We start from the raw sequence: 18,280 nt of genomic DNA, 5'->3' as shown, positions 1-18,280 counted from the left end.
TTTATAAGGTTTGGGCTATTGGGACCTTGGAACCAGCCAGGGACTCATTCTGTAACTTGCACTTCAAAGGATCCAGAAGTTGGGGAAAAACCAGGGCATCATTAAAAGCCTTCTGAACTCATGGGTTAGGTTATAGATTTTTTAAAAAGTAGTACAACTTAGGTTTTAGGAGGTCGCTATGCTCTAAAATTAGTAACGTTCTCAGGAACGGAGAATATAGGTTGGCCAAACTGCTTGAGTCCTATTTTCTTTCTTTTTTAATTTTACATAAAATAGCATTATATTATATTCACCTAACTGGGTTGCTGGTCTGTACAGTAAAATGTACTGTGATTAGACACACTTTAGTAGTTTCCAGCAATCACACAATGCAACCAAACAAGATCAATAATCTTACGTTGATCTTACCTAGTAACTATAAAAATATAGCCCTGTAATATTCTTCTGCAATTTAAATTTCCTGAGTCCCCTCTCTTATTAGGATAGGTGGTTGCTCAAGCACCATGGTCATGTGCCTGGAGATGTTGTCCTTAAGGACAATAAAAACGTCGTGTGAGCAGTTCTCTCTGTGGAGTCTGCAAGTATATGTGAACTTCTTCTAACTCGGCTATAGGATCTGCACTTTGGTGGGGTCAGTTTTGATCGTGAGATTCTCCTGATGCACTCTGGATATTTAACTGATGGGTACCTGTTACTTTAAGCACTTTGGCTGCAGTTCTGTCCCTGGGGACGTATTTTATGTCATTAATGAATATTTGGAGGGGACTTGCTGGGGTAAAAGGCAAGTCCGGGGTTTGTCCTGCCTTTGGTGGTCTCTCCTGTCTGTCCCCATGCCTTCTGTCACTTCCTGGCACCACGTCTCGATTGCACATGAGTTTGCCCCCTCTCCCAACCTTTGGCCCACTTTGACAGACTCCCTTTCTACATCTTGGGGACAAGGTCTTGGGGCTGCTTTTTCTCCCCAGGACCTTGCCAAGCTCTCATGATCAAACAGAAATGGTCAGTAAGAAAATACCCCTATTCATTTTAAAATGCCAGATCTGGTACACGGTGGATATTGGGCAATGGCCACAGCTCGTCCTCCTTAAGTCTGGCATTGGGCAGCCGTGTGGCGCCAGGCACCCCGTCTCTCACTTTCTCTTCTGTCCTTTCACGTTCTCGATTCGAGAAGATTTCATTAGGCACGAGCAGAATGCGGGGGCAGATGCCCGCTGGCTGCACGAGCTAGCGGCGGAGCCTCTGCCTCCCGGCATCCCTCGGGTACACCCTCTGCCTCTCCTCTCACGGTCCCCCAGGGGACCTTTGTGTGGGAGCTGCCTCTTCCCCAGCACAAAGCCATCAGAACTGGTCCCCGGAACGAGAGCCCGTGCTTTCTTCACGAAGCCTGACTCAAGACACGTGTGCTGAGAAGGAGGGATGCCGACAGTGAATGCCAGGGCCAGACCTGCTCTGGACAAGCCCTTGCAGAGCAATGACCAAATTACAAGGAACCGTTAAGAATAAAGACACAGGCTGTGAGAGTCTCCCGTCCAGCCGACCCGAACCCGAACCCGAACCCGGCAGTGAGAGTCACCAACAGCTGTGGCTGGAAAAGCCTCTGGCAGGGAAGAACCAGGCGGGGTGTCAAGTTCCAAGTAGAAGAGCAGAAATAAACCCTGGCCGGGGAGGAAGGAGCCAGCCCAGCCGAGCCGTAGGGTGGGCGGGAGGTGAGCCTGGCAGAGGGTGGACTTCGGGAAGCCTGGCCCCGATGTCCTACGGTTTGCTGCCAAATGTTTGTCATGACTACAAAGCATTAGTAAGACATTTTTACTGTTGGTTTTAAGAAATGTGGACAATTCACAGCCTTCTAAGTGCGACCCGTTTGACGTCGCGGTCTGTAGGAAACAAGGGCAGATGCTCTTGGTACCTCAGGAGCAAGACTCCTGAAGGCCAGGCCGCTGGATTCTGCTCTCTGAGGAAGAGGGTTATAAAAATGTCCTTTGGGTATTTTAATGATAAACACTTCTAAATGGACTCGACACAGCTCACTTTATACTGAATTTCTCCACCTATTGGGCCACGCTGTACTTTTGTGGCACTGTTTTTCGTTTCTTAGGTAGCCCCCCTGGGGTGGGTTTGATCGCCCCCTCTTCTGCACTGATGGGGGATTTGTTCGGAGCCCTATTTTGGTGACATGACACCTTCTCTTCCTTTACTGGTAGATGCTTAAGGGCTTACTCCTACACTACACGTGCAGTCCAGAAAGCTCTTTCTGTTCATCTTTCACATCAGGCTCCTGGCTCAGTACTTAGGAGGCAGTATTCACTTGAATGATGTCTGCAAAACTGAGGCAACTGGTTCAGGGGTTTGGAAAGAACATTTCAGTGGGATTTTGAGGCTTCATCTGGGATCACTGGATTGCATGAGATTCCAATGGAGGGCCTGTTGAAATGTGCAGATGGACCGCAAAGGACTTCAAGCATTTTAATTTGTCAGCAAAGTGAAAGCACATGGGTAGCCCAGTGTGGGAGAGTCACGTCAAGAGGACGCCCTGCTGCTCTGGCTGGCTGTGGTCAGGTGTATACGGGAAGATTGGTATTCCCTAGAGAGATGAGCCAGGCTTGGGGACGTCACAGGTGTGTTTCGGGGAGTGGTGTGCAGCTTGCTCCTTGAGTGTGCTTTGAGGACTATGTGGGATGCTACGTGGCGTTACTCCACGCTGCGTAGACAGCACAAGGCAAATACCTGTCTCGGCCTTCCCCAAAGCAATGGCTTATCCACACAAGGGGGACATAAGAGTGGACGAAGGGCAGAGGACTCCTCGTTCTCAGGGTGCAGAGCAAGAGCCAGTAAGGGCCTCTGGTCAGAAGCTGAGAAGATTCATGCCACACAGAAGGACAGAGCAATGGTGTCTGCTACCCGTGGGCTCATCTGGCCTATATTCTCTGTCTTTCATCACTGTTTTTTCTTCCCTTAAAACCCTGACACCAGGCTTCAGCTCAAGTTCCTAATTTTGGAAAGCCTGTGTTTTCTGCCTCACAATCCTTTACCTGTAGCATAAGCCCTCAATTTCCACTTCTAGGCAATAAAATAATTCTCGTTTCTAGAGAAAATCTGATAGCACCTTTCAAAGAAAACCATAATTGGTGGCTTTGCCGGAACTGCTGAAAATTAAAGTGAGCAGGGTTGAAAACCCATGAGAAATTAATTTTCTCTGTCTGCCAATAGCTAGGATCTAGGGGACCTGCAAGAGCTGGCCTTTCACTCCATTTCTGATTGTCTGAGATACGGGCTCTTATTGCTTCTCCTCCAGGGCTCTGCAGCCTTGCCGAGAGAAAGCCACAGAATCAGGCGGCTGGGGACCTGACTCAGAGGGCAGAGTCCTTCCCCGTGGGGTCTGCTCTCGGGCTGACCTCTCCAGGGGCCAGGAGGAGTGGAGGAGCTCATACCCACCTCTCAGCCTCTTCAGCCTCTGTTCCCGCCTCCTCCTCCGCACGACCAGCAACAGGACAAACAGCAGCAGGACCCCCAGCAGGATGCAGGAGATGGTCACCAACATCTTGAGCCCCTCGTTGGTTGTCAGTCCTTCTTCACTCTGTACAACCGACTTAATGAGTGGAGGGATGGTACCTGAAAGCAAGGCATGGTGGAGGTTTTAGGAATGGTGGACATAAAAACGGCACCGTGCGATCTGAGGGTGCCTGAGGTTGTGAGCGATGACAGGTCCCTCTCTTGGTCCTAGTCACTGACTCGCTCACTCCTCCCTCTGCCCAAACTTCCACTCTGCAGCATGATGCACCAGGCTCGCTAGGGGCTTTCAAAAGCCACATGCATCACCTGGAGTCAAGTGTTCCCTTGACTCTGTCACCAGTAGCGCAATTGCTAATGACTATTTGAGAGACTGCACCTCACAGAAGGAACAATAGGTTTGGCAAATGGACAGAAGAAGGACTTCAGGGTCCAGACATACTGGCTTAAGAAGACTTCACCCTCTTTGTATTTGGTTATTCACTTGCTTTTCATCATAGAAATAGGACCAAACCTACTTAAAAAACCTCCCATTTTAGGGAATAAGAGCTATAGACAAATTTTCAAAGGGAACTCTTCCAAGTTTCAGAAGCTTCTACTTATTGACTAGGCATTGTTAAGCTTTGCTATGAAATCCAGATTATTGAGAGTTATAAAGAAACACCAAAAATCAAGAGAACTCTCAGCTATTTTAAGCTGCTGTCTACCCGGAGCACAATGGGTGCACAGATGTAAATGGACGTCCACTTCATATGGGGCATGCATCTTGCCACCCTCTGTTATGTAAGATGCTCCCTCCTCTGTCTTTTCCATGCAGAACAAGGGCCAGAAAGTCAGTGCTTTAGGAAAAATAATGCAACAATCATATAATTTTCCCCTAAGCAAAATTGGTCTTTATCCTGCACTTAGTAAGTAGAGCAGGGATAATGGAGCCTCAGTCCTCTGGTCTCTGCAAAGCCCGGGGAGTGTTCTTCCACCTTCACAGTGTTTGGGGCTCAGAAAACCTGTTTCCAAATATTCAGAAACCCAGATAAGAGGCATGTGAAGGACCCATGAGGCAGGGTCTGCAGCACAAGGAAGATGTGGGGATGAGCAGAAGCAAGTGGCAAAGGAATGGATGGCAGAAGAGCCAGATCAAGGAGCAGAAGAGTCGGAAACCTGAATGGCTAATTGTCCATGTTTGTTTTTCCCCAAATGAAAAAAAAGTCTTCAGGCAGATGTGACAAAAGAGATAAGTAAAGCTATATATCCATGAGATTGGTTCAAAGAAATCTGTCATCCTTTTCAAGGGAAAATAAATATGTGCTCTTATTTCTTAGTGCAATAAAATTATTTGGGGTCAAATGTAGCTCACAGGACATTTTTGTAATCTGTGATTCTGGATAAAGCAGAATGTCATGTAGTTTTAAGAAGACACATTTAAAAACTGCAAGTTAGAATGACGGTTTCAAATTGTCGATCTGAATAGTTTCTAATTGAATCTTTAGCTGCGGGCACATCTGCAGCCTGAACATTTCAGCCGAGTGCCCGGCAGCTGCTGGGGTGGAGGGAAGCCAATCTGGGCAGAGTGGGGCCAATCATCTAGGAGTACCTGATACCCCAGCACGTAGGTGGCGGCGGAGGACTCCGTGAACCCTTGAAGGTAAGTGTCTGATAAGTGTCAAAGTCTTTTGTTTTGTGAAGAATAGAGAATTAAATTCCATCAGGGGGAGAAACCCAGTGTGGGCGACAAGTTGTGCCTGGAGCACCTTTGAGGGAAGTTGCTCATAACTGAAGGAAAAAATAAATGGAGAGGGAGGTGCTCAGGACAAGCAGCTGTCCAAGAGAGGAGGTTGCTGCCCAGGCCGTCCTGGAGCCCTGGAATGGAGCCACCTGCAGAGACCAGAGCCCTAGGCTGGTGCATCCAGCAGCAGAAGAGCTCCCCTCTGAAGACCTTCCTACAGCTCGGGACGCCCGCCAGGAAGGCTGGGCAGGAGCACAGTGTCTGAGGAGGCTTTGTGAGAAGGATATGCGGGGGGCGGGGTATGCACAGCGTGCCAGAGCAGGGAGCTCTGGGCCAACCCACCCCGGGCTGCAGCCTGACCAGTGGGAATGGACGGAGGCTGAGCGGGAGCTGGACCACAGCTCCAAGCATTCTGATGGGTGGCTGGGCTTTCCCTCCATTAGAGCACCCCTGAGTCTATCGCCGCGGCTCGTGAGGGAGAGGCACTGCGAAGCTGCAGAAATCAGCACTGCCTGCTGCTCCTGGAACTTCCAAAAGGGCCACTGAGGGCCGGCCAGGAAACTCCCTTTCCGCTTCATCGGGTCTGTTCAGACACCCATACTGAGCCCTTGCTACTAGAAGAAAGGTAAGAATTTAAGGAATCTGCTTTGGTCAACAGAATATCAATGGCCTTGTTTTGAGAAAGTGTGTGCCAGCTGTACACGTGCATGCCCGCCGGGCGTGTTGTCTGTGCACACACTGGTGCATGCTAACATCCTGTCCCATCACTCGGTTCCCCTTGGAGCCTCCGCTCTACTCGGAGACTGACACAGCTTTCTCCCCGCGGAGAAGAGCTTTGGCACATGCAGCAGAGGGCTTAGCGAGAGCCCAGACAGTCGCCCCATGGGCGGGGTTGCGGGGGATGGGCGGTGGCAACAGAAGCCATGTCAGCTCACGGTTACCCTGAGCGCACGGCCGCGAGGCAGAGCCCCCAGGAGAGGACGCTCCTGCACCAGACTCCCCAGGGGGTCCCGTGGCTCCCAGCCCCTTTCTCTGGTCATGCAGTGATGCTGTCTGGCCAGGAAGCCCGTGGAGAGCCAGCGCACTGGGGCTCCAGGGCGCGTGCCGAGCGGGAAGGGCCCCCAGCCCCGCTTACTGCCGTCGTAGTTGAGCGTGGCGAAGTTGGCCTGCTTCTCGGCGCAGCCCGCGCTGTTGCACACCCGCATCTGCAGCTCGTACCAGGTGGCTTCCTGCAGGTCGTACAGGATGTAGGACTTGGAGAGGGAGGTCCGCTGCGCCGTGGTCCACACCGTGGTCCCGAAGGGCCTGTACTCCAGCGTGAAGGAGGTGATGGGGCAGCCGCCGTCGTTCCAGCCGATGAGGTTGAGTCTGACGCGCGTGGTGTTGATGCTGGCGAAGAGCTCCTGCTCCTTGGAGAACTGCGGCTCTGCGGGGGAGGGCGCCCACTCAGGACAGCGGCGGCGACGCCCGCCTGCCCCCCGCCTGGGAGCCCTGGCCAGCCAAGGGCCTGGGCCATGGCAGCCTGCCCACTACTACAGAGGCCTTGGTGGGGAGCAGGCTCATCACAGCCCTGGTGACCCGAGTGGGCGAGGGTTTTCTTTTTGTATCTTAGTTTCCCCAAGAGCAATGCCATTTTCAGGGACCGTTCACAAGTGGCCGTGTGCAGGCTGCCTGTTTCCATTGTCATGGGAGCAGATGACTCAAGAGAAGGCAGAACTGGGTGTCCCTCACTTTTCAAACACTGAGGAACCTGAGGGCCTAACAGGCACCTTTCTGCATAAAGCAGCCCTTGCCCTCTGGCCCTTATCCTGTGCTGCTCAGAACTCAGGCAGAGACCCCAGGAGCACCTCTCACCTCTTGCCATCCAAGTCCTGCCCGAGGAGACTCGGGAGACCTACGAAGACCTTCTCTCCCACTCCTGACCACAGTCCCCTGGAGCCACGACCCTCCCTCCTCCTGCACCCAAGACTCCACGTTCCCCCTCTGAGCATCATTTCCCTGGGGTTGGTCTCCTCCAAGGTCCACAGTTTAGATTAAAACAATAACAACAACTCACAATGAAGGGCTAACAATTTATCCTTGTCATTTCCCACTTAAAAGGCGGCAACCAAGGGGCACTGTGGAAACGATAGATAGCTAGCTGTTTGTTGTGGCCCTGACGATTGCACCCAGGGGCGCTTCACCACTCAGCCACATCCCCAACCCTTTTGATTTTTAATTTTGAGACAGGGTCTCACAAAGTTGCTGAGGCTGGCCTCAAACTTGTGATCCTCCTGCCTCAGCCTCCTGAGTTAATGGGATCACAGGCACACATCACTGAGCCTGGCAAAAGTGATACATGGGGAAAGGGACCAACGTAGGGAGAAGTGGACCAGTGTCCCATTTCCTGATTGCCCTACCTGGGATGTCTGTCAGCACCCATGCCCTTATTTTCACATGGCAATCTTCTTTTGAACTGCCAGTGAAACAGTGAGGTGAGAGAACAAGAATCCTCCGTGAGGATCAGCTGTTGCCCTCTCCATGCTGGGACACTGTGAGCCCAAAGGGAGGGACAGCAAAGCCCAAATGCACCAATGGACGGACATAAGCACGGAGCCTGTGTGACTGCACTTCCCTTTGTGCTGGAAGACCGGAGGGCGTCTAGGGACAACAGGGAGGCCACCTACCTTTGCCCAGGGTTTTCGCTTCTATGATCTCGCTGATGCGCCCCGGCCCCACTCCGTTTTGGGCGGTCAGAGTGAACTTGTACCAAGTCCCACACTTCAGGTTTTCCAGGCGGTAGGAGCGCTCGCTGGGGCTGATGGGGAAGCTCCCCCACTGCTCGCTGTTGTCCTCGGAATACTGCAGAATGTACCCTTCAAAGACAAGAAGGCGCTGTGAGCACCGGCCCGCCAGGCCTGGCTGGTGTCTGCCTCTTGCCCAGGTCTGGGAGGAGAGTTCTCAGAGTCCCACATCGTTGGAAGAGCACATTTCAACTCCTCCCGATTCTGGGAAATTCAAACCCTGCTGGGAGAAGCACTCTGACGTATCGATTAGTGAGGCGCTCACACCACAGCAGACATGGTGACTTTGGTGGCGCTCCTGGATGATGTGAAAATAAAACCACTTTTATGCTTACTCCCTTTTAAAACTCTAGGTCCTGAAACCATCCAGGACTTTGACGGCAACCCGGCTGCTTCTTGCTTTGAAAAATTCCACCAACAATTCATTTCTCCCTGTGACCACTATTCTCCCTGCTTTGGTGACCACCCACAACTGCCCCTTTGCTCACAGCAGCCTACGTCCTTTGCTTGTATGACTGTACACAACCCCATGACCACCCAGCAGGTTGAAGTTACTGAGGCCTGGAGAGGTAAGGTGGCCTGTCCCAGGTCCATACGGAATATCCAAAGCCCCGGACATCAAACGCGCACTCTGCCCTTGGCCATGGAGTCTGTATTCTGCAGCCTTGTTTCTGGGGTGAGTCTGTCCTCCCCCCTGCTCTGCTTCTGTCTCCCCTAGACACTCACAGCCCTGCAGCCCAGGACCAGCCTTCCTGGGACATGGTGTCCTGGTGTCAGTGCCCTGGCGTCTCCTAGCTCACCCTGTACCTTTCAGTACAGACCAAGCACGTCTGGCCTTCCATGCTGCAGGGTCTCCTCACCCCAAACCCCGCCTGGAGGGCAAGCATCTGACTCTCTTTCTGTGGTCATGGTCAGATCTTCCCTGTGCCTCTCCTCCTCCCTCCTGGCCCCCTGGGCCCATGTCCCCTCCTCCCTGGACCCCATGTTCTCTGCTCTGGGACCTGATCTGAGGTCCTCAAAGGTCCTGGGGCACGCTATGACAAAGGAGGAGTGCCCTGTGCTCCTGCTCTCGCATCCCAACCTCTGCTCCAGCTGTCCAGCTGCTTATGGGTCCTGGCCATTGGGTTTGCCTCCCAGGTCCCATCTGCTCAGCCACTTTTGGAAGCTCTGTCTCTCTTCCCTGCTCCTGTCCCCACTGATGTCCACATCCAGCAGCATGGCCATGCCTGGCTCAGGACATCTCCTGGTGCTGGCGGCTTTGGCCTCGCCTGCGTTTCAGGGACGCCCTGGTTACCCGTGTCTCGTGCTCTTGGTCAGTGTAACTGGCTTCTCTAGCCCCAGACAGCCACCTTCCTGTCTCTCTCACACTCACAGACTTCAAGGCTTATTTCTCTGGAGCCAAGAGCCCCTCCTGGGCCCCCGCTTGTTTTCTGTAAGGGGTACCTAAGGAGTCTCGTGAGGAGGTTGGCTTCCCTCACTCTGGCCTCGTGGGCCCTCGGCTTTGGCCACCTGTGGTCTGCCTCTCTCCCAGTTATCAGCACCCCTTGAGGGAGTCGCTAAGTCCTACTAACTGGGACCACTGCGATCCGTGCTGTTGATCTGCAGCCGGCCCTTGCTGCTGCAGGGGCTTATTCCTCTACGAGTGGCTCTCTGCCCCTCTCACGGCAGCTGTGGCACGTCTGTCCCACGCTCCTCAGAGCTCCAGACCCAGCCTGGCCCCAGCTGTCCAGCTGTCCTTAAAAGTAATCTTGCCTCTGAAAGAAAAAGAGAGAGACGGGGGGTGGGGGATGAGGAGCGGGGAGAGAGGTGGAGAGCAGAGGAAAGAATGGAAAAGAAAGAGAAAAGGGAAGCTCATCTCTTCAGCCAGCGGAGAACTGATAAAAGTTGAACTGACTCGGAGAGGAAGGAGGACGTCCTGCCCCGTAGCTTCTCCAGTTTCGAGGTGTGGGAAGATCCCCAGCGAGCCTGTCGCTGAGAGCAAAGCTGGCAGACACAGTGTCCTGTCTTCTGGTGTCTCCTCAGCCTCCCTCCTCTCCCAGAAGAAAGGGTGCCTCTGCCTTTGGAGTCTTAGCCCCATTCCCTCTCGCCTGCTCCAGGACCTCCTTTGTGACTAAGCCTCTCGTTCTTGGGCACCCTCTACCTGTCCACAGATTTCCCAGGATGGGGTCTGCTAGCTCCACTTATGCTGTGGTGGCCAAACTTCCCCACCCCTCCAGGACAGGCCTCGCTTTTCCGGTGCACACTACACCAATGGGCTGTTTCCATCTGTCATGGCTTGGATCTGAGGTGCCTCCAAAGCTCCTCTGTTAATACAGGGATATTCAGAGCTGAAATGACTGGATTATGAAAGAGGTAATGTAATCAGTCCATGCAACCTAAACTGAAATGATGGGTAGTAACTGTAGGTAGGTGGGGTGTGGCTGGAGGAGGTGGTCACTGGGGGTGTGCCCCGGAAGGCTGCATCTTCCCTGTGGCCCCTTCCCCTCTTTCTGTCTCTGCTTCCAGACCACCATGAGCTGAGCAGCTTTCCTCCACCATGCCCTTCCACCATGATGTTCTGCCCCACCTCAGGCCTAGAAAAATGGAGTTGGCCAACCATGAATTGAATCTCTGAAACCATGAACCAAAATAAAATTCACCTCCTTGTTCTTGTCAAATATTTTTGTCACAGTGTCACAAGCCCCACAAACAGACTATCTAAATTCTAGACCCTTTGTTTTTTATGACTTTGTAAGTCAGAATAGTAACTGTAGTTCCTTGAAAGAAGAATAATATTGACACAATGAAGAAGAAAGAATCTTCAGAATCTTCAGGAGAATCCATTTTTTTCCCTTTTCTTTCCTATTTGTTAATATTCCTCTCAGAATAGAGGTGCCAAATAATTTTGAGAATGAGATTCCTTGGATCAATAAATTAAGTTTCAACAAAGTACCATTAAAATATACATACTGTTTCTTGTCCGGGTAGTGGAATCATTACTTACATGATGTATTTTGGGAGAGAATAAACTTAACACATAACAGATATTTGATGAAGATGTGTCACTTATTGGCCAGTGGTAACACAATTAATCATCAACCGTGGACTGCCTGTATTTTATTACCTCTGATGGAGCTGCCCCCATTGTCCCCAGGCAGCCAGGAGAGAGTGATCGAGGAAGACGTGGTTTTGGATACTGTAAGCCGAGGCTGATCTGGTGGAACTAGATAGGAAACAGTTTTTAGAAAACAAGGATTAGTTTTTCACATTTTTAATCTTCTGTAGCAGTCATTTACCAAATCATTTTTAACAGCCATTTATTAAATAAGTGTTTCAGGTTGCCAAAATATGCAATTCACTTCTGTCAAAATGTCTATTTCGTTGATATCCTGGGCTAAAGAGAGAGAGAAAGAGCAGAGTGAATCTATTATTTAAAGAAAAGTCAATTCGACTTGGATTTATATTGAACTCATTCCCTCACCATTCCTTGCATTTGAGTTGCTCATCACTAACTGAAATCTTCTTTAACCGTCTAAGGATATGTACATTATTTTACTCTGAACTTCAGCCATGAAATTCAAGTGAAAAAGATAAATGATATCCACTAAGCTGTTCTGCTTTTCTCAAGAAAGGGTGAGGGGAAGAAGGAGCTAGTGGGAAAAAGAACTGTAAAATTTTCTACTTTTTAAGCTACTCCCCTAAGATGCAACACACACACACACACACACACACACACACACACACACACGCACGCACACACACGGAGTTCTGGAAACGACAGGTGTGCCATGGAGCTGCAGGACATGAACTGAATACTCATGTGAGACTCTACGGACACACAATTCTGAACAATGAGCCACAGTGTCATTGTAGAATGGCTCAGCGGACAGAAACACTGAAAAAAGTCAGAATCAGGTTATCCAGAATACAAGGAAAGCTTCACATAAAATGACCTTCCTCCTTCAAGTGAGCCTGATAGATGAACCCAAAGGCCTGAAAAATTGGTTCATCTCTTTAGAATCATAACAGAATGTTAGCTTCTGAAGGGCCCCAGAATTCTCCTGGCTTCAATTAACTCAAAATTCAAGATCAATGTTGCAGCGTTTTGTAAAAATATAGTTCTCCTCTTCCCTTCCCACTGAGGACAATATCGATTTTATTTTTATTTGCTGCAATCTATTAATGTGACAACACCTAAATACAAAGATGCATACGCTTTGATTTTTCTTCTAATAAAATAACACCATTCACCTAAATCTGTACCCAATCAATAGCTGTTTGGGCTTTTGCACACAATGCTAATGTGATAATCTTTGGAGATTGTTGCATACATTTTGTTCACAAGAAAAAATACCTTGCATTAAATACACAATTAAATATCATAGTGATATACTTAGAGTTTTAGTTAGTGTCCTGTATTAGATAAATTGCATATGGAAATTGAATTAATAGGAGACATAAAAGGCAACCATGTAGCCTTATTTTCAGGGTGATATACATATGTATGTAAATAATACACAGTAGAAATTATTAAGTACTTTTTCAGGTATGCACATAAAGAAAAAATGACACTTTTTCAGAGTATGCACATAATGGGGGGTGGGAGGGAGGCAAGAATGGAGGAGGGAGGGACTGTATAGAGGGAAAAGAGGGGTGGGAGGGGTGGGGGGGAAGGAAAAAATAACAGAATAAAAAAAAAAAAAGGAAAAAATGACTAGGCATTCTCTATGCAAAAATATATTGCAATCCAGTACTATCTCTTGGGATTGTGGATGTTTTTTATTTTCTTTGATGTGTCTGATTATATTTTCCAAAATAAACACGTATTCTTTTGTAATATGAAAATAGCAATTAGCTCTTTATAAAGGCTAATTTTAAAATTTGTTCAACTCTGCTTTTTTGTTTGTGATATTGGGGCCACGCTCTACTACCAAGCTACATCCGCACCCCTTTTTATTTTCGTTTTGAGACAGGCCTTGCTAAGTTGCTGAGGCTGGTGTCAAACTCCCAATCCTCCTGCCTCAGCCTCCCAGTTAGCTGGGATTACAGGTGTGTACCACTGCACCTGGCTCAATTTTGGTTTTTATATGTAGGTCATGCACACAATAGATCATTTGAGATAGTCCCCCTAATTTTGTACCTTGTACTTGCAAATTTAAAATAATTTCATCTGATCCCCAGTTGTTATTGGCAATGCAGCTGTAGTAGCCGGAATCTTCAGCTTTCACTGTGCGGATGATGAAGCTCCCGTTGCTGAAGATGCTCCTGCGCCCATCAATCGTGACCAGGCTGGGTGTCCCGTTACTACCTCACAGGAAGAAAAATGCACAGATTAAAGAAATTACAATCCACATTAGCTGAACTTGGAGAAAAGCATCAAGACTTTCTCTGAAGCATACAGTACATTTGCAGCTTAATATTTCTTACATTATGAAAGAATTAAATAGTGATTATTAGATGAAAACCACTGTTTGTAAAAATTGAAGGCTGGATCCATGTCCAGGGCCTGGCTCCTGGCTCCGGAGAGCATGGGCTCCTCACCTGTGCCAACAACCTTCATGCCCAGGGATCTCCACTGTGTGGGTCTGGAGACTTCTGCTTTGTGGCAATTTAGTGCCAACCTGACCAGATCACATCCAGTGCACTAAATCCTGAAACCTTTTATAAATTCACTTAAAATCACAATTCTTAACAAAATTGATGAAGAGCGGAATGTGGTATCTCAAGAGGGCAGTGAGTGACCCTTGCCATGTCTGTGGCAGATTGTCCAGTTATCTGGGCTCATTCCCACCATGGGTAGAGTGGCAGCTTGATCTCAGGAGCTTATGAATTTCCCTGGGACAAACCAGCTTTAAAGGCAATGATCCGAGCACTCATTGGGCGCAGTCTATTATTTCAGTAGATTATGTCTTTAAAGTGCTTTTGTTTGAAAACAGGCACTCTTCTGAACACATGATATCAAATCTCTATGCTTATAAGATGATCTCAACCCTTCGTTGAGACCTTAATTTCTTCCTCTGAATAGAGATAAAGCATTCTAACGAGCTCACCTATTTTCTTCTTCCTTTTTTTTGGTAGAAGAGATTGAACCCAGAGGGTGCTTAACCACTGAGGCACATCCCAGTCCTTCCTTGTATTTTTTATTTTGAGGCAGGGTCTGGCTAAGTTGCTTGAGGCCTTGCTAAGTTGCTGACATTGGCTTTGAACTTGCAATTCTTCTGCTTTAGCCTCCTGAGCCATTGGGATTATAGGTGTAATCCCATCTACCTTAATTGCTATTATTTTAATAATCACTATTGAGTGGAAAGCCAGCTTTCAGGTTAGCAAAGTCTTAATGTATTCCATTTGTTTCACATTCCTTCTCAGAGCACATGAGTGAGGGTTAGCTAGCCCACCATCTCTGGAGAACAGAGAGATGTTGAGGCTCCTGATAACTGGTACCTTGTCTCAATTACACCCTTGACGTGAGCAGGCAGAGGAACTCCACCCTGGTTATGACCTGGGCCATTGTCCTCTCAAGCGTCCTTGGGCATTTCAGGGGTCTGGGTTTACAGAAGATGGACAGAGTAGATTAGCCCCTTGCCATGCTAACTCCAAGGTTGCTGCCAGTCTCAAAAGAGATGGTAGGCTTCCTCAAGCTTCCACGGAAACACATGAATAGGAGACCAGAAGACCTTAGACCTGGACAATTCTGCCGGCTATAGCAACTGAGGGCTCGCCAGAGCATACAATGGGTTACTGGTTACCTGTCTTTCATCCATTTTACTGCAGGAGAAGGGTCCCCAACAGCTTTGCATGGCAAGACGATGTCTTTCATCCAAGGGGTGGTCACTGTTCCGCTGAAGGTTAAGATTCTCGCAGGAGCTAGAACACAGACAGAGCGGAAGCCCAGTTACTCCACAGATTCATCACAGGGAGCCAAAGAGGCTTCCTAAACGGAGTGCAAACAGCAAGTGACAGTAACATCCCAGCTGTCAACAGTATTCTCTGGTGTCACTGTTATAAGGGATTTTTATTGTAAGAACATACAAATAACTGAAAAGCCACACTTAGCAATTTTTTCTTTTATCGCCCAAACACGAGAAGTACAAATTAAATATTTGGAGCTTCCTAAGCTAAGCAACTTCAAGCTATGCTTTCCATGAGCCCAGTTAGTTTTCCAAAGTACTTTATGAAGCAATTTAAATGACAAAACTGCACATTTAAACACACTTTTAATATCTAAGAGAATAGTTGATGCAAAACACAAAACCCCAATAGACAGGAAGAAATAAACTGGAACAACTTCTATTTATCAACTGTGTGGTGCTTTCTGACTTATAGAAAACTCAATCTTCAGTAACACCTCCAGAGGGCCTCTCCAGAAGAGTGACCGTTGGCTTGGGGACAGTGATTCAGATGCCCAAGCAGGAGCTTTTTCCAGGGCCATTTGGCACTGGTGTGGAATCCACAGAAAGCTCCTAAGAAGGACCTCTTGAAGAGCATAGTGGACCAAGGTTCCTGGTGCCACCTCTCGATAGTCACAGAGCTGGCAAAGACACCAAGACACAATCTTCTAGAGGAAAACCACTGCCCACCTCTGCCGTCCATTGGAAACCATTTTCTGGGGCATGAACTAGGAGGCAGAGGCTGCCTCCTTTGTTTCAGCCGACATGCTCAGGCACGTCATGGGGCTGATGATGCAGGGATGGGGGCACAGGAGATCCCTCCAGAGCCTGGCCTGAGCTAAAGACTCTCAGACATGGAGACCGCAGGTGGCAGGCAGGCCCAAGCTGATTCTGGACCCAAGGAAATGGCACCAGTGTTGAGACCCCTGAACCATTCGGGGCCCGTGGGTTTTCACTGGCAAGAGGAGGTCGGAAGCAGCCTTTCGCCAGGAGAACTCTGGAACCCCAGTTAAGGCGAGATTCCCAGAACCAAGTCATGACAGAGCCATCCTGGTGTGAAATGCCAACCCTGGTCATTAAGGCCTTCCAGAGCCACTTCTATTTCTGTTCCGAGCTGAGTGGACAAGGGCAGAGAAAGAACAAACGCCAGAGGGTTCAGAAGGTAGGCCTTTTGGAGAGACAGGAATCTTGCAGCCAAACAGGGCCATGAGTTCGAAGCACCCTCTCCTGCGTGAGGAGGAGTGTTCCAAGTGGGCACCACCTTCCCCATCAGGGACACGGTCGACTTTCCATCCCGATCATGAAAAGATCCTGGTCAGGCAGCTCTGGATTTCTGGCCCTGGTGACTCTGGCACTTTCTTCTTTGAATTCTTCAGACTGCTCTTTCTATTTGGGTGTGTCCTCAGCTTTAAAGTGTGGGTTATGAGGGAAGTTCAGCTGGAGTTAGGGCTCTGAAGCTTTTTAACAGCCACCACTTCAAGAAATACACTTTGCCTCAAAACCCAGAAGCTATCCATATACTGGGACACTCATGTGAATGAGAACAAAGTTGTCCAAATCAATACTTTGCTGTATCTGATGCATTCTGATGTAGTTCCCCAGTTTAGTCTGTTTGTGACTGCTCCCTTCTATTCCATTATGGTTCTTTAACATGCCAATCATAACCCTGTAAATTAGTTCTAGGAATCAGTCATTTCAAAAGCACTGGCTAGTGCTACTTCCTCTTCCTCAAGCCCAGTACACACTGTTTCTAGAACTAAATTTGCATTTGAGGCAGTTGGGATTTAAAGGGTCCTAGCTTGAAATTCCACGATTGAGCAACAGAATACACCCAGAACTGCGGTTCTTAACCCAGAGCTGGCAAAAGAATCACCTGGAATCTGAAAAATGCAAACTTTCACGTGGCCTTGAGGCTCAGTGGGCCTTCAGTGGATTCAGGGAGTCTGACTTTACCAGGCCTCCCGGGTGATCCCGAGGAGAAACCAGTCCACCTGCACCCTGGACGCCCTGCTCACCCTGTGCTGCTGCCCACAGCCTCGCTGGGCTCTCAGGGCCTCTGCCTGCTCGGGGCTCCTTCCTGTGACAGGGCTCCAACCAGAGTGGCTCCATGTCTCCATTTGCTTACTCCCTGGATTTTGGACCCTTCTAGCTCTTGGTTGGCTGGTCTGCATCCACCTTGCAGCAGCCCCCGGGTACTCTGCGGCCACGTCCCCTGTGACTTTTCCACCATCTGAGTTGGATCTTCAGGTCCTAATGGGTTTCCAAGGGTGGGGGGTCTGGGTGAGGGCTGCCAGATTGGGAGTTGCTCTGCCTTGAGGTATTCCCTCGCTCAGCCCCGTTCCAGAAACCTGTCTAGATGAACCTAACTAAGCTCTCTGGAGCATGTGAAGCAGAATGTTTCTGGAGGAATCAGTGAAAGGGCTTCCGGGCACCACTGAACGTTCACAGAAGCCAGCTCTCCGGCTCTCGCACTCTTTGCCGACTTCTTCTTTAGTGAATTGCCTCCTGCTTCCCTGCAGTGGGATTCCAAGGTCCCTCCTCTTCTTAAGCTCCTGACCCCTCCACCTGAGCCTGGGGGCAGGGGCGGAAACATGCATTTCCTGCCGGGAGATCCCAACCCTGCTGTCTCCTCCAGCTGACCTTCCTCCTCCTCCTCCTCCTGGATGGCCCACCCTGCTGGAGTCTCCCCACCACACAAACGTGCTGTGACAGCAGACGCGGGGAACCAGGGCCCTCCCCCAGGAGCCCCGCCGCTCCAGCTTCTGGTTGGCCCCTCCAGGTGTTAGGAGCTCTGTCCTGTGGCTCACTGCTCTCCTCCTGTGGCTTTCCGGTCCCCCAGGCTGCTACTGCGTGCCCGTCCCCACCCCGAGGCTGCTCCCCCCGAGGTCTGAGGTCCTCTCCCGGCACCCCCAAGGGCACCTCTAGCTTTGGTTTGCTCCACCTTCCTCCCGCCACCAGCTGCCTCTGCTGACTCCCCTCCTCTGCTTTGAGTCTGTTTTGAATTCCCAGCCTGACACCTGTTGTCCAGGCCTCTCTGGCCTTTCCTGTCTCTGCCTGTGCCGATCCTGTCCCTCCTCGGAGCAGGTCCCGGCCCTCATCCCTCTGGCTCCCTCCTGCTCTCAGATGCCCTCACTCACTTCCCAGGCGTGGGACGTCTGCATGATGACCACTGTGTTTCTGCCTCCTGCCAAATGTCCCTGGGGTGCCAGAATATGTCCCACTGAAGTCACCTGAGTGAGCAGCTCATTCGCCCAAGTGGGAACACATCCAAACGGCCACATGCCTCTCGCCTGCTTCAAAATCCACCTCTTTCCTGTTCTTCCTTACAGTAAGTAACACCCCCCACCCCCCTGCAGCCTGTGTCAGATTGAAGATGTCCATTTGAGCTGCAGCACCCCGCC

The 18,280-nt window shown here is 49.8% G+C and overlaps 1 protein-coding gene across 1 annotated transcript in view; it reads right to left on the bottom strand.

Moving 5' to 3' along the window:
* The window catches only part of DSCAM (DS cell adhesion molecule), a 738,606-nt gene that overhangs the window by 47,898 nt on the left and 672,428 nt on the right, over positions 1–18,280 (bottom strand). Inside the window, exons 22-27 of the mRNA XM_079155833.1 lie at positions 14,739–14,856; positions 13,133–13,296; positions 11,117–11,215; positions 7,897–8,085; positions 6,366–6,656; positions 3,433–3,609 (exon numbers count right to left, since the gene is read on the bottom strand). Of these exons, the coding sequence (XP_079011959.1) occupies positions 3,433–3,609; positions 6,366–6,656; positions 7,897–8,085; positions 11,117–11,215; positions 13,133–13,296; positions 14,739–14,856 (1,038 nt within the window). The remainder of the gene's footprint in view (positions 1–3,432; positions 3,610–6,365; positions 6,657–7,896; positions 8,086–11,116; positions 11,216–13,132; positions 13,297–14,738; positions 14,857–18,280) is intronic.

The sequence above is a fragment of the Sciurus vulgaris genome, assembly GCF_902686455.1.
Source record: "Sciurus vulgaris genome assembly, chromosome: 10".
Lineage (NCBI taxonomy): Eukaryota > Metazoa > Chordata > Mammalia > Rodentia > Sciuridae > Sciurus > Sciurus vulgaris.
This window is presented reverse-complemented; position numbering and strand designations above follow the sequence as displayed.